The sequence below is a fragment of the Gymnoscopelus microlampas genome, assembly GCF_963454915.1.
Source record: "Gymnoscopelus microlampas genome assembly, chromosome: 4".
Taxonomy (NCBI): Eukaryota; Metazoa; Chordata; class Actinopteri; order Myctophiformes; family Myctophidae; genus Gymnoscopelus; species Gymnoscopelus microlampas.
The window spans coordinates 4,633,971-4,650,329 of record NC_139941.1 but is presented as its reverse complement, the minus strand read 5'-3'; the positions used below and the strand labels follow the sequence as shown (position 1 = coordinate 4,650,329).

General features: G+C 40.9%; 1 protein-coding gene across 1 annotated transcript in view; it reads right to left on the bottom strand.

Moving 5' to 3' along the window:
* ccdc125 (coiled-coil domain containing 125) overlaps positions 1-16,359 on the bottom strand; it is a gene marked incomplete at its 3' end in the record, with an annotated part of 32,589 nt that overhangs the window by 2,899 nt on the left and 13,331 nt on the right. The window contains exons 5-11 of the mRNA XM_084054441.1: positions 8,589-8,666; positions 7,089-7,174; positions 4,727-4,809; positions 4,234-4,346; positions 3,432-3,536; positions 2,799-2,949; positions 345-451 (exon numbers count right to left, since the gene is read on the bottom strand). Coding sequence (XP_083910567.1) covers positions 345-451; positions 2,799-2,949; positions 3,432-3,536; positions 4,234-4,346; positions 4,727-4,809; positions 7,089-7,174; positions 8,589-8,666 — 723 coding nt within the window. The remainder of the gene's footprint in view (positions 1-344; positions 452-2,798; positions 2,950-3,431; positions 3,537-4,233; positions 4,347-4,726; positions 4,810-7,088; positions 7,175-8,588; positions 8,667-16,359) is intronic.

Below are 16,359 nucleotides of genomic sequence, written 5' to 3'. Positions count from 1 at the left end.
AGAACATACCGGCAGACAGTGAATGAAAGCAAGCGATGATTTTGTGCAGCATGTTTAACATTTTAAAAAAGTACCTTTTTTTAAAAGCCATTTAAGCTATAACTAGGCTAAGTTTGAACTTAGTGTGAGGTGGTGCAACTGGCCCCAGGACAGGACTACATATTCTACCAACCTACACCATCCCTCACAAAGCTATATCCATATCGACACAAACATAGTAACAGTGATGTGGATGCAAGTAAGTGAGGGTTTCTATCCCTATTTAATGGATGATATAATGAATTCAGTTCTATATCAGTGTTTGAACCAGCCAGCCTCAGTGAGAAGACTTTAAGAATCCATACCAGGTCCAGAAGCTTGTGCAGGATGTCTGCAGGCTCATCAGACATCTGGAGCTCAGTGCTGGAGGGCAGCAGCTCTCGTAACTTCTGGACTACGCTCCTGTTAGCACCTGGAATGCAAAGAAGAATTATCATCAATGTCGGGCAGGAACCTTTTATCTGCAAACATTTGTCAAAAATAGCAGATCTGCAAGCTCACAACGTGTCGTCAACTTGTTCGATCAGGTCATTTCACTCTAGACCAGTGTGTGGTTCTAACCCCCAGGAGTCCTTCAGGTGGTTGCCTGGGGGTCCCTAGCTTAACCATTGATAGTTCGGAAACAAATGGACCCTGTGTAACTCTGAGAGTGTACAAATGGAACCGATTGCATTTGGTTCCATTTGCACACGCTTGAGTTATGGGGGTCGGTGGCCTAATGCATATAAAACTGGGGGTCCCTGAAATAAAAAAGTTTGAGAACCACTGCTCTAGACAAGTCATGTTTCTTCATAAAAGGTGGCTAGTGTGTAATGAGCCTCTAATTAAGTGCTGGTTTCTGGAGGCCATAAGAGGAGGTAGTACCAGTTTCCCGGTAGACAGACGACCCCCCTCCCCTTTTTTTTGTATATTTATATTTTTTATTTTTCATGATGCTTTTTTTGTACATAGTGGTATTTTTTCTCTGTATTTTATGTTGATTTGAACTGTTTGGTTGCTACTATACATGTCTATGAAATTAATTCAAGGACCCCTTTTATGGTCGGACCTTTTAGACAAAAGTATTATAAATGTAACTGTGTTGTTTAACATTATTTTGCCTAATAACAATTTCAATCAATCAATCAATCAAAAATGGTATATCACCCTGTCCACACATTATGTCCAGCAGAGGGTGCTGTAGCTCCACTGTTGGCACCTCAAAATTGTACTTAAAGGAGAATTTTGGACTAAAGTTTTATTACCTTTTCTATGATGTTATGATATCTTAGGATGAATGGTACAGTAGAAAAATTTCATAACTCCACCCCTGGAGTTATGAAAAAAAAAAACTACGTCTCTCTAGATGAGACTGAAATCTCGAGATTTCAATCTCGTCTAGCGAGACGTAGGTTTTTTGTTTTTTTTGGACAGTGTTCTGTCACTATGAACGTCAGATCTCTCACACAAAAAAAAAAAGCTATTAAAATATGTGATCTAACCTAAGGCCTATCCGCACACCTTTTAAGCTGTGGCGGACCAGGGGTGGAGTTATAAAATTGTTCTACTGTACCATTCATCCTAAGATATCATATCATAGAAAAGGTAATAAAACTTTAGTCCAAAATTCTCCTTTAAAGGACGACTTCACCACTTTTCAACCTATCTTCATATAATAGGTCCTCACTAATGCTCATGATAAAATGGTACAATTTTTTTCTACTTGGTCTGTGTCTCAGAGGAGGGCTGTGGACAGTCCAGAAACCCGTCTACCAGTGACATCATCGTTAGGCAGGATTTATTTTTCCAAAAAGATTACAATTTTTTTATTCAGATTTTTATTAAGGCGAGAACAATGGGATCTATTATTGCATTGCAACTTTCCAGGAATAAAAAGCCTGCAGTTTCTATTAGCTGGGATTCCCCATCGATGATGTCACTGGTAGACGGGTTTCTGAACTGTCTACAGCCCTCCTCTGAGACACAGACTGATTAGATTTTTTTTTTACCATTTTATCATGAGCATTAGTGAGGACCTATTATATGAAGATATGTTGAAAAGTGGTGAAGTCGTCCTTTAAGTACAGCGCTTGAGTAAATGTACGCCACTGGTAATTTTGCCTTGTTCTGAATGTGTTGAATAATCTTTTGTATTGACATTCCTTTCTCTGTATTTAGTCAGGCAACTGAAACTACTATCGCCTCAGGATCAACACAGTTATATCTGATCTTAACAGCACAGTAGTCATTTGAATAGTTAGGCTATACAGGGTGTACACAATAAAGCTCTTCAGGGTGATTCATTATTCCTTACAAAACTGGTTCTCAACCTGGGGTCCAGGGACCCCCCGCGGTCCTTGAGAACGTTCCAGGGGGTCCCCTAGATCAGTTCCAGGGGGGTCCCCAGGAAAGTAGCTTAATGTGCAAAATTGTTTTCTCACTCTACAGTAAGCAAACCAACATACAGTATAAGTATTATAGGGTATATGTGCATATTTCTAAAGTTACAATTGAATGACTTTTAATACCTTTTTAATATCAAATTGTCAAATATTACATAAGAAAGAAGCAAACATTGTGAAAATAGCCAATCTACAAGGGGTCCATTTGGTTCCATTTGTATGCTCTCAGAGTTTAATTAACACTGACGATTTATTTTACAGTTACACATATAAATGGTATCAAATGGGGGCCTGTATGGTCTAATGCACATCAAACGGGAGATCCTTGAAATGTAAATGTTTGAGAGCCACTGCTCTACAGGATGAGGTCAGACTTGCCTTCTGACTTGCGCGAGCGGGACTTGATCCTGTCAGTGTCGGCTAGAAGCAGGAAGTGGTCACTGCGCTTCCTGAGCTGCTGCTCGAAGGCGATGCGGAATGCGTCGGCCATCATCAGAGCTTCCTCGTTCCTCCTGCGCTGAGAGTCTAGCTGAATACACACGCACGCACACAGAATATAGAACTATTTAAAGGGATACTTCACCCCCAAAAAAAATTTTTGTCTATCGATTAGGTCCCATGGACACCATGTTTTTATCGCATTTCTAAGCCAATACTTTGATGACCAGCGGTTCCGGTAGGAGACACAAAGGAGACTCTTTGTGTCTCCTACCGGAACCGCTACCCGTCATCAAATTATTGACTTAGGAATGCGACAAAAACAAAAAAATATCCATTCATTCATGTCTCCATGAGGTGGCTAATCGATAGAAAAAAAGTCATTTTGGGGGTGAACTGTCCCTTTAACGTTTGACTGTGCCTCGTGCTGTTTACATTTCTGACTAATCAAGTATTCAACCAATCAATCAATCAATCAATCAATCTGGTCTATAAACCTTTTTGGTTTGTTTGTTTTTCGTTTTTTTATCATATCACTTACACCCCCCTTTATGGTCTGGGTCAGTACAGTACCTCGTGTCGGAGCTGAAGGACTTGTTTCCTGCTGGAAGCGGCGGTGCGGGCACACGGACACGGCTCTCTTGCCCCGGGACACTGACACGCCCCCAGGACACCCAGCTGATGAGGGACAGTCACAGGACAGCATTAAAATATGGCTGCAAATGTCGATTATCTACTTGCCAATTATTTTTTGGTTTCAAATTCAAATAGTTTATTTCTGGGTCGTTAAAACTAAATTAGGTTTAAGAATCACCGTGAACATTTTTTTAACCCATTAAGACTACAAAATGTCTAATTCAACAACAGTATTCTGAAAAGAAAGTATGTTTCTATATCAGTGGTGCTCAAAAATGTTCATGTCAAGGACCCCCAAAATGATATGTATTTGGCCGCGGACCACCATCTCAAAATGTTTTGTTCCAGGGACGAATAGAGTTAAAAATGTTCGCTTTAAACAGTATATATTGAAAGACTTGCACACATTTCCACGAAAAAAAATAAATAGCAGATGTACAAGCTTGAGCTTGTAGATCTGCTATTTTTGAATAGCCAAAGTGTAAAATAATGCTTTTTAGCTCAAATCAAAAAGTGACACAGATGCGTTCCAGGTCTTAATGGGTCAAATAAACCAAATTGATTAGTCTGATTAACCTATTTCATACTTTATTACACAACAAAGCTCACAACGTATAGTGTTGCCGCCACGCATCGTGAGATTTTAGATCTGCTGATTTCGCTGGTCTCTCTTTCTCTCTATCTCTCTCTCTCTCTCTCTCTCTCTCCCGCTCTCTCTCTCTCTCTCTGTGTCACACACCTCCAGAACGGTCACCTCTCGTCCTCGGCCACTTGGTGGCTTGGTGCCCTGAAAGGCCTTCTGCTCTCTGACGCTCAGCATGGACAGAAGCTCCAGACACTGCTGATTTAGAGCTACACACACACACGCACGCACGCACGCACGCACGCACGCACGCACGCACGCACGCACGCACGCACGCACGCACGCACGCACGCACGCACACACACACACACACACACACACACTTGTTGTGAGCTTGTAGGTCGTCCACTGAAGTATAAAATATGGTTAAACTGTTACTTTTTGCTATGGACTCCCTGGAACTCCCTCAAGGACCCCTGGGGGTCCCCGAACCACTGCCGTAGATGTCCATTCATTAGTATTTAGTAGATTTAGTTGGGTACAATTCACTGGATTTAAGAAATACTGAACTGTTTTTGACATACAAGGTTTCCACCCGACAGTGACGATATGTAATATACAGTATGTATTGTAATGGAATGGAACTTACCAGCATTCTCTGCTCTCAGTTCCTGCACCTCCCTCACTCTCCCCCCGAGACCGTCACTCAAAGCCCTGCTCTCTGTGCAAACCCTGCACACGCACGCACGCACGCACGCACGCACGCACACACACACACACACACACACACACACACACACACACACACACACACACACACTTGACATTTTATTTATGTCCACATAAACAGAAGTACAAGATGTACAAAGGACATAAACACTGCCAGTGCAGTCAGATAATGGGAAAACAGCCAGTTACAAAGTGCATGTAAAGCAGAGCATTGTTACATACAAGACAAAAGATGGCATACTTGTCGAACACAGCGGACAACAATCATGGGTAAAGGAAACAACGCCTCCTCCAAATTGAGCGGCTTCCTAAAATAGCTGATATTGAGCAGTACCTTACTAATTGTTTAGCCCTCCTTTTGGAGAGGCCGGCCATTTGAAGGCCCCTTACAACCAACTTGTGCACGTGCCCTAGGCTTCCAAAGATAAAAACCAAAAGTTTACATCTGTAGCCTAGCTGAGAGACTGCTCTAGCTGATGATATTTTAGCACTTTGGTTAGGAAGGCTTCCTCTAAGCTGTAATCAGAAGTACAGCCGACCTCGAGAATGAACACCTCCTTATGGTTTTCATTAACAACAATGACATCAGGGGTGTTAGCTGAAATGTTAGAGACAGGCTAAACATGCTTGGCTTCACAGTAGAATGCTTATACAGCAAAATGGAGGACCTGAAAATAGAAGAGATATCTTTTGATATCAGATCCACTATTCTGTCATGCCTACTTATGTAGAGTCCCCTGTATACATGGCACCCGTTTAGGATGTGGGACATGGTTTCAGCTATTTGTTCATGACCATGATGTATACAGTGAGGAGCATGGTTGCCTGGAAAACAGATGGAGAGGTTAAGTTTAGATGGTAAAACCTGCAACCTCGCTTTCAGAGTAAAGATAACAATGCATTCGTCTAAAGCAACATTTTTGAACACAGAGTGAGAGACAGAATGGTCCGCGGCAGGGAGACATGCAGTCTCCTTGCAGTCTTAGCTCGGTCCAATGTTGCCGCTGCCTTTGCTGTTGTGCCCATAAGAGGCGACCTCGGGCATTAGTCATTGGGAGTTGGTGTTCTGTTCCACACACAGTCATAGATGCTCTGACAGAAATACTGGAGTCAGATATAAAGTCCTCCGAGACAGCCAACGCCTCAGAGTTAGACCCTACCCACTTCAAGGTAACATCAGCCCAACAGCACAGATCGTTTAAGTACGGCCAGTCTGACCACACACCAAAGCCGGGAGAGCGACTGTCTAGCTTTCCACTAAGTTTCCTCCTGAAGCCTAGGAAGCTAGGATCCGAGCGACATGCCAGGGGGGTCTTACGTCGTTTTAGGTCCAAGAACAGAGATGAACGTGCAAGCTCTCACATACTGGTCATCATTGTTCAGCATATTTAACAAATGAGAGAGCCCCGTAGCAATATATGTCCATTCAAAATGGACATATATTGCACACACACACACACACACACACACACACACACACACACACACACACACACACACACACACACACACACACACACACACACACACACACACACACACACACACACACACACACACACACACACACACACACTACAAGGACCAGCAACAATATAGTTTAACCACTTTAACCCCTATATACTTAGTTGAATGCCTTCCCCCAGGGATCTATATTGAAAATAACCAATCTACAAGCTCACGACGCTTCGCAGCATGACGCAGCGTGAGCTTGTAGGTTGGATATTTTCGCCTAATGTTTGCCCCCACAATTGAGACTTGAGACACAATTGAGACTCTGAGGTTAAACAGAGCAAGTCTATTGGAACCTCCACTCCCCAGAATATTGGGGATTGGCTATTTTTGCCCATGAGAGTTGGTGTAGACAGAGAATAGTGGTCAAAGTACAGAGCCAACTCGGGCCCAGATTACTAAGCCTAAAAGGTTGAAGTGGTTCAAAACCAGATATGACAAGAGTGTAAATACAATTAAGCATAATTTAACTCCTAGAACACCTTGGTAGTAGCATCTCCCCCCTCCCCCCCCCCCCCCGCCCCAACCCCTACTTTCTCTGAATACAACGTTTGATGCTACTGAGTTTTCTACCGATATGTATTGTATTGTACTGTATTGTATGTATTACTGATTAATTGAGTACATGGACCACCATGGAAACAAGCCCTCTGGGGATTTTTCTGTTGTCCTGTTAGCATAACCTTTGACTGTAATATCTGTATACTGTTAACAATTAATTGTGTTAATAAAGTATTCATTCATTCAATCAACCAATCAATCAAACCCACCTGTCATATTTCTGCTGCCACGACTGCTCAAAGTTTTTCAGCTGCACCTGGTTGAAGGTGACCTCCCACTGCAAGCCACTCACTTCCTAGAAGTAAAATGAATGATAGATAAATCAACGTTTTCTGCGCTAAGAACAAAGTTATTATTGTTTTGAAATATCCATTAATTATTTTTTATTAACTTTTTTTTCCCATTATTTTCTAACGTTAAGACATTTCACCACTTTAGCCCTATATACTTAGCTGACCGGAAAGGCTCTACAAGGTCTGTCTTTTTTCCTCTACACCAATACCTTCACAGAAAATAGCCATTCTACTTAAGCTCACAACTCGTAACAACACAAAGCATTTTGAGCTTGTAGATCTGTATGTTCGTCAAACATTCACCCCAGAATAGGGACCTTTTCCTTTTTTTGATAAAAAAAAAGGAAAAGAAAAAGAAAAGTAATCACGAAAAGATGGTCATGCATTAGAAGGACAATAACAGTCAGCTAAACCACGGACATGTGGTGTCATTGAGTCTAACGTGGTTAGCGTTGAGTTTGAAGTTTGAATGGGCTCTAAGCTGTATATGAGGAGGCATGCCTGATCAGATTTATATCAAATATCTAACTATTGAATCAAGCAACTTAAAAAATATCTTAGGTGCACATAAAAGCCTGAGTAGACATTATAATACTGTATGACCCCCCTCAGTGTTTTCGAACCCAATTTTTACCCCTTTTTCTCCCCAATTTAGTCGCTATGCCAATGTATTCCTCACATTTCTGTGTTGTCACTGCTGTTGTATCCTGCTGACTCACCTGAGGAGCCCCCACCGGGAGGACGTAGAGCCTCCGTCCTACTACTGCCGCCCAACACTCCCTGCTGACAGGTGCCGCCCCCAGCCCTTAGGAATACGTGTAGTGACAAATATCACCCTCCCCGCCCGGCTTCCCTCCCTTGAACATGGGCCAATTGTGTTCGTAATAGACGCTCGACAAAGCTGGATGCTCCTGCTTTGTAGTTAATTTAAGTCTTAAAGTAGTTCATTCATAATGTATTTCAGTACATTTGGTTCCTTTGACACGCGCACACACACGCACACTCACACACAAGACAAACGCACCCACACATTCAGCTGCACACAAGGAACTTGTTGTTTGTCATGTCTTATGTTTGTTACTATGTGTAACTTGTGTACTACTTGTTTATTATTTTAGGTGAGAACCTTGTATAAGCCCTATATGGGTTTCCTTTCACACCTGCATTTATTTTCTGTGTCTTTTAATAACGCTACCTTTGTACTGTTTTTATTGTGCGAATAAATGAAACTAAAAACTAAAACCTTTGAATCATACTAATGTCTACACTGTGTCAACTGTGTCTGGAGGATGTTGTCACTTGAACAGTTACATTAGCCCAGGGCTGTTGGCCAGAGACTGATGAAGGCATGCTAGTGTCAACAACACGCCCAAGCCCTTGTTTGAACAGCCCTGGAGGTGCATGAGTATCACCTACCTTCTCCAAAGCCTTGCCTCTCTCTTCACTCTTCTGCAGCAGGCTCTTGGTGTGACCGGTGGCTTTGTCAAGGATGGCCTGCATGGGACAAATAGAGAGACCAGTGGTGTCAAAAGCATTTTAGAAATCAGCTTTCGGGAGAAAACAAAAACATGTGCGGTGGTGGATAAGGTACTCAACTCCAGTATTTGGTCCATCACTGACCATATTGTAGTCTACCTGCAAACACTCCTGATTCGTTTTCTTTACTTACTCTTTCTTCTGTAACTACTGTTGTTAATCTCTCACACACAGGCTCGCTCGCTCGCTCACTCACTCACTCACTCACTCACTCACTCACTCACTCACTCACTCACTCACTCACTCACTCACTCACTCACTCACTCACTCACTCACTCACTCACTCACTCACTCTGTCTGTCTGTCTCTCTTTTTTCTGTAAAAGAAAATGTATTCATGATGATAATTCATCATGGTTTTATGATGAATTATGCATTTAAGATGAATTAAAAGTAATTTTACTTTCACATATTTGTATTTGTTCTATTAATCTGTAGTACAGGGCGGAGGGTAGGCCATTTGCCATACCACAGTCTTCCTGTGTTTCACAGGCTAATGTTGGCAGGTATGGACTAAGGAAAGGTATGGATCTCTCAGATGTAGAATAAACGGCTTCTGTAATAGAGACTGATACACAAAAAAACTCATGTCCAAAAATGTTACTTTTCAGGAGATGGATACAAGGTAGTCACTATTTAGCCACAAGCTTGTATTAGTACGTTTCATTGGTTCAGTATTTATAAAACTCACAGATACACTTAACCACTTTCACTTATTATTTAAAAAAAAAAAATTACAAAGTTGAAATATGGAGATACAAGGTTTCTGACAACAACGATATCAGTCTGGCAGAGGTATCAGTCATAATTTTACTATTTTTACATCATTATCAGCAATTAAGCAACCAATGTGTCTCGAATTTCCACCACTTTCAACCTGGCATTCCTATTTTGGTCATGTCATCATTATAGGCTTAACTGGTTCAATAAAATTAAGTTTATGGGTGTAGTAGTAGTAGTGTTAAGTGTTTTGTTGGGGGGGGGGGGGGGCATTTTAAAATACGGGACAAACATAACACAGAAAAAACTATACAAAAAATGCAATACAACAAAACAAACCCTAACATCTGCCCACCCACCTACCCTGAGGGGAGAATAATAGAATTAAACATACCGGTAGTTAAATGTGTATAACATGATAATAATAGTAATAATAAAAAAAAGTTATAACAATAATGATAAAACAATTCAAGGAACCTCTAACCTCTTAATTTTCTTTAAGTGAATAATGATGACAGGTCTTTTAACCAAGAAGTCGTGGGAGGGGGGTTAGGACTCTTCCAGTGGAGCAATATGCACTGTCTCGCTATAAGAGAAGCGAATGCGAACAGATCCGTCTGGTACCTATTAAATCTGCCCCCCTGCACCAAAAATAGCGATCAATGGGCAGGGAGGGACCGAAAAACCAAGAACCGCAGAGAGGGTGTCAAAAAGGGCTGTCCAGAAAGAAGGAAAAAGATTGTGTGTGTGATCTGCAGGGAAATTAATACATCTGATACAGGAGTCTGTTGTATCAGAAAACATTCTACTCAGCTTGGCCCAAGCGTAGTGAATCCTGTGAACTACTTTGAATTGAATTAAACACATACGGGCACATGCGCAGGAAGAGTTGATTCTGCATAGTGCTTCACTCCACCAATCCTCCTCCGCCAGCTCAATCCCAAGTTCCCTCTCCCATACCTCAACCCAAAAAGTGAGGACGTTTCAAAAGAGATAAGACCACTATAAATTGAGGAGATGTTATTTAAGAGTCTGAAGGGGCCATTACAGTCTCTAAAATGATTTTTTTCCACCAGGTATAGGCTATGTTTTCATTGTCCTGTAAGACACATGTTTTCAACATCTGCAAGCATTGGTGGTTCAGTGGTAGAATTCTCGCCTGCCACGCGGGAGGCCCGGGTTCGATTCCCGGCCAATGCAAGGCATCCTTTTAACCATTATTTCACTGCATGTAAAAGATGTATTGATTTTAGTAAGGTATTGTTCCCACTTTAGACCAGCTAGAAGCATAAACCATAGTTAACTGTTAATAAGTGTATAATAAAGGATTCATTAGCCTTAACAAAACATTGTTCCCCCTTTAGACTCACTAGATGCTAAAATCTGAGTTAAACTGTTAAACAGTGCAAAGTTTACTGCTTGTAAATGCATAATAAACTATTTTAATGTTCATAAAGCAACAATACAGCTTAATAAAGGTAGCACAATGACATAATATGTAAGTTAGTAAGACTGAATGCTGTTATAGCTGTAATGCTAATATAAACAATTATAAGCAACTCGTATAGCTTGTATTCATGTTCTTAAGCAGTCTATAAACTAAATGTTCTCATAAGTGTGTATTCTACATGTCTAATAAAATAATCTAACAATAAACATGTTTACAATGCTATAATTAAAATGTGTACCGTCAATGCAATAATGTTAATAAGTATCTTTCTGTCTCACAATGTCTCTGAATTCCCCATAACTATTCACCTGAACAGTTATAATCGTCACAGAGACCTCAATATATTATGTGGCATTTTATTTTTCACAGTTTAATCAGGGGAGAGCGCGAACGCAGTCCCCCACTACCAGAAATTATGCAATCGAGATTCCCACATTTGAGGAATTCGCAGGGGTCAGCAAAGCACGGAGTGCAATGGCTAAGCCTCGCCCTGGGTGAACCACCTTCTTGATCATGGTGTCTCCCTTGCCAGGTAAGTATGAGTTGTACATGCGAGACATGGAGGAAGTCACTCACACACATAGCAGTCACACTGAGGCTTACTGCAACACATATACTCACCCACACAACACACCACTATGTTAACTTACATACATTACTCTGACATAGTTGGTGCTAGTTTAGATGAAATGTGCTACATTTGACTATAATATATATTTCTTGGAATTGGAATCCTGTACCCATGATGCATTGGGGTATTAGCATAAGCAGAAGAAGCCGTTGTGTGAGTCAGGATTGGTGTTCAGTATCAACAGAATCAGCTTACAGCCCCTCCCCTTCCTGCCTGCTGCCGCTCTAGTCTAGAAGACACTCTGCATAACAAAGAGCTACAGACACTGTGGAATGTGTAGCGTGTGGAATAGACTGAATGCTGTGGACTATAATGCTTTTGCATACACTGTGGGACTCTTAAATGTTTGTTTTGATTAGTACAGGTTTCCTACTTAGAATGACTGATATCAAGTGGTATCAGGACAACAGCATAGCTCTGTAATGACTGTGTAATGACCTAGTGGTCTTTTTCTTTTTTTTACTCTAAGAAATTAAATTCAATGTATTCCTGGGGTATAAATGGAAGCTATGTGAACATGAAAGTGTGTAAATACAAATTCATACACATCATTTTCCTCTTATCATCCGATGTTAATGACTAACTCACCACTAAAGGGACAGTTTTTGGCCTGCAGGCCAACTAACATGGTATTAAAAAACTAAGGAAACAACTGTGTGTCAATCATTTGTTGAAGTAGGGGCTGTGTTGATCTTTACTTTGTTATATTGTTATATTAATATAGCGTTGCTGTCAGTGAGCAGAAACTCCTTTTTAAGATAGCACAGATCTGGTGCACTTTCCTTCAATGTGAAGTGGCGGACAGGCGGGTACTCAAACCAGAAAAGCTCACCCAGCCTGACCCAGAAAACACGGACGGAATTTCTAAATAGATAATATAGACAGTGTTTTTTTTTTCGAGTCGATTGGAGCAGGTAGCCAGCCAGTGTTGATTTCGTTCACTAAAACTATGACGAAAAATGATCGTCGACTACCTTTTTTCACTGCCGAAAACTAAGTAAAAACTATTCTACGATGACTAAAACTAAGACTAAATATAATGACAATTTCGTCAACAAATAAAAACTATACTAAAATGTTAGAGAGAGACTAGTGGAGAAGATCCAGTTAAACTAAGACAAGTCATTTTATGCTTGGTTGCGCTAGGGTGTGCATGCTGAAAATAGCAGATCTACAAGCTCACAACGTGTCGCGCTGAGACGCGTTGTGAGCTTGTAGATCGGCTATTTTCAGCATGCAACCAAGTGTAAAATCAGCCATTACGACGCCATCAAGGCACCGCCAAAATACATTTTAGTCGACTAAATCAACTGTAGATTTAGTCGGCTATAATCTTATATTTTGTCAACTGAAACTAGACAAAAACTAAAACATTTCAGATGACTACAATATGACTAAAACTAAATGGAATTTTATTCAAAAGACTATAACTAAAACGAAATCAAAATTTGCTGTCAAAATCAACACTATAGCCAGCACAGCCAAAATGTTTACCACTGTGTGAGAGAGCACAGGTCAGAGCTAGCTTGATGTTGTCAAAAGCAATACATGAAGTATTACTCATTCTAGGCAAGAACTTTCAGAACTCTTAGGAACATACTAAACATAGTGTCCGATCTACAAGTTGTGAGCTTGTAGATGTGCTATTTATCAGTGAATGTTCCCCACAGCATTTTATATGCTCTGCTGATAAAATGCAGCTAGCAGAGGATGGTTTCGATCCATCGACCTCTGGGTTATGGGCCCAGCACGCTTCCGCTGCGCCACTCTGCTGTTAGACACGCCAGACGAGACTCGAATGCACAATCCCTGGTTTAGGAGGCCAGTGCCTTATCCGTTAGGCCACTGGGGCAACTCCGGCAAAGCATATAGGAGGGGGTATTGGAACATAGGAGGGGTCATTGGAATTTGCAAAATAATAGATTCCCTATTTTGCGCCCAAGTCGCACTACCCACTATTTGGGGATTTAGCCTTGCACAAGGGGCATTGCAGTGGCCGAGTTGCTATTTTGCGCCACCAGCCTTGTCCCTAAAATACCTGCACTACCCGTTACATTCATGTCAGGTCATGACTCAGCTATAACCATTGCCAATGCAGGTACGCCCAATTATGGAGTGTGTTGTCCAACCTCAATGTGGCATCAGGCGCAAACAAATCACTCAGCTCCATATATGGGCACTTAAGGGGGCATGCCCATATATGTATATATATATACTGATGACATCAGGGATCTCCATATATGGGCATGAAGGGGCAAGGACTGACACATACAGAGATCTCCATATATGGTTATATCAATCGGATCGGCGGTGCAACGTCAATCCTAACGTCACATCACGCTAGGATTTTAAACTGCCGGTTACAGAGTCCGGAATGACGCTTTAACAAGGCCTGTAAGCATTGGTGGTTCAGTGGTAGAATTCTCGCCTGCCACGCGGGAGGCCCGGGTTCGATTCCCGGCCAATGCATGATATCCTTTTAACCAACATTTCACTGCATGTAAAGGATGTATTGATCTTAGTAAGGAACTGTTCCCACATTAGACCAGCTAGAAGCAAAAAGCATAGTTAACTTTTAATAAGTGCATAATAAATGATGTATTAGCCTTAACAAGGCATTGTTCCCACTTTACACCAGCTAGATGCTAAAATCTTAGTTAAACTGTTAATCAGTGCATAGTTTACTGCTTGTAAATGCATAATATGTCAATAAAGCATCAAAACAGCTTAATAAAAGTTAAACAATTACACAATATGTAAGTTAGAGAGACTGAATGCTATTTGTAATGCAATTATAAGCAACTCATAAGGTTTTTATTAATATTCTTATGCAGTCTATAAACTAAAGTTTCTGATAAGTGTGTATACATGTCTTATAATCTTAAAATGTACATATTAACAATTCTATGATTAACACTTGTACAGTCTTATCAATGCAATAACGTTAATAAGCATCTTATAAGGACTTATTAACTAATGAATGCTCATTACAACAAACTTAGTATAACTCTTGTTCTATACATTGTTACCCACTGTTGTTCCTGTCCTATTTTTCCGAAACAGGGATTTCCTTCTCACTACGTCCCTGAATTCACCATTAACTATTCACCTGAACAGTTTATCATCTTGTATTTGGTACCATTCAATTGTAATCCACATTCAAGCAAGGGATAATCAATGGGGATCTGGACATTATTGAGGAATAAACCCTGACAGGATGATTAGATCCCGAGTTATGAGTGCCACAGTGACCTTAACATATTGTGTTGTATATTATTTTCCACAGTTTAATCAGGGGAGAGCGCGAACGCAGTCCCCCACTACCAGAAATTATGCAATCGAGATTCCCACATTTGAGGAATTCGCAGGGGTCAGCAAAGCACGGAGTGCAATGGCTAAGCCTCGCCCTGGGTGAACCACCTTCTTGATCATGGTGTCTCCCTTGCCAGGTAAGTATGAGTTGTACATGCGAGACATGGAGGAAGTCACTCACACACATAGCAGTCACACTGAGGCTTACTGCAACACATATACTCACCCACACAACACAACACTATGTTAACTTACATACATTACTATGACATAGTTGATGCTAGTGTGGATGAAATGTGCTACATTTGACTACAATGTATAGTTTTTGGAATTAGAATCCTGTACCCATCATGCATTGGGGTATTAGCATAAGCAGTAGAAGTCGTTGTGTGAGTAAGGATTGGTGTTCAGTATCAACAGAATCAGCTTACTGCCCCTCCCCTTCCTGCCTGCTGCCGCTCTAGTCTAAGAAGACACTCCGCATAACAAAGAGCTATAGACACTGTGGTGCCTGTTTTTCATGTGAGGCTTTCCGTTCCCCGCGCGCCCGTCCCCCCTCCCCTCCCCCCTCCCTGTCCCTTCCTCCCAGACCGCTCCCCCGACGCGTGTCATTGGCTAGCTGTCACAGCAAAATACACGGCACTGCTGGTTTGCAAAAAAAAGCACACAGGAAGGACACAACTTTTATCATAGAATAGAATAGATAGATCCAATAGGATAGATAGATATTGAATTTTAAAAACAATATGCAAAAAAACACTAATTCCAACCTCTACCATAGAACACAAAGATATGTACCTCAGGGTGAATTAAATTAAAATAATCACTTTGATTTGAGTAGAAGTAAGCTGTGTCCCCAATCACGTTTATTTATTATTCTATTATTATTAGATAGTATTAGTTCTGTTTCTCACCAAATGTTATTAATGGTGATGAATGTATTTTAATGCTTAAAATCTTCCTGAATTGACTGTTCCCCCTTCTAATGTTTCTCACCAAATGTTATTAATGGATTATGCTTCACTATAGAGGACATTGATACATTTTAATAATTCTGTAAATATGCTTGATAACGATATTCAAATTATTACTCAGTGTTCACAATGCTGTGCTACCATATTCTTCATTACATGAGGAGTAATGGCCATCTTTAGCATAACATGTCCCGAAATGGCACCAAAGAGTAGGAATGACCCAGATGAGAATCAAGCATTCACAATCAAGAATCTTGATTGATTGACACGGGCCGCGTGTGGGAGGGGTCTGGGAGGCATGGACGCGGAGGCGGGGGGGAACGGAGAGCCTCACATGAAAAACAGGCAGGCATGATTACACAACACCACTGTCTGTCACTGGTGAGTTCGTTCAGACAGTAACCTATACCTCCGCTTTTATTAATGTTCTTAAGTAGTCTATAAACTAAAGTTTCTCATAAGTGTGTATACATGCCTTATAATCTAACAACAAACATGTTTACATTGATATAATTAACACTTGTACAGTCTTATCAATGCAATAATGTTAATAAGCATCTTATAA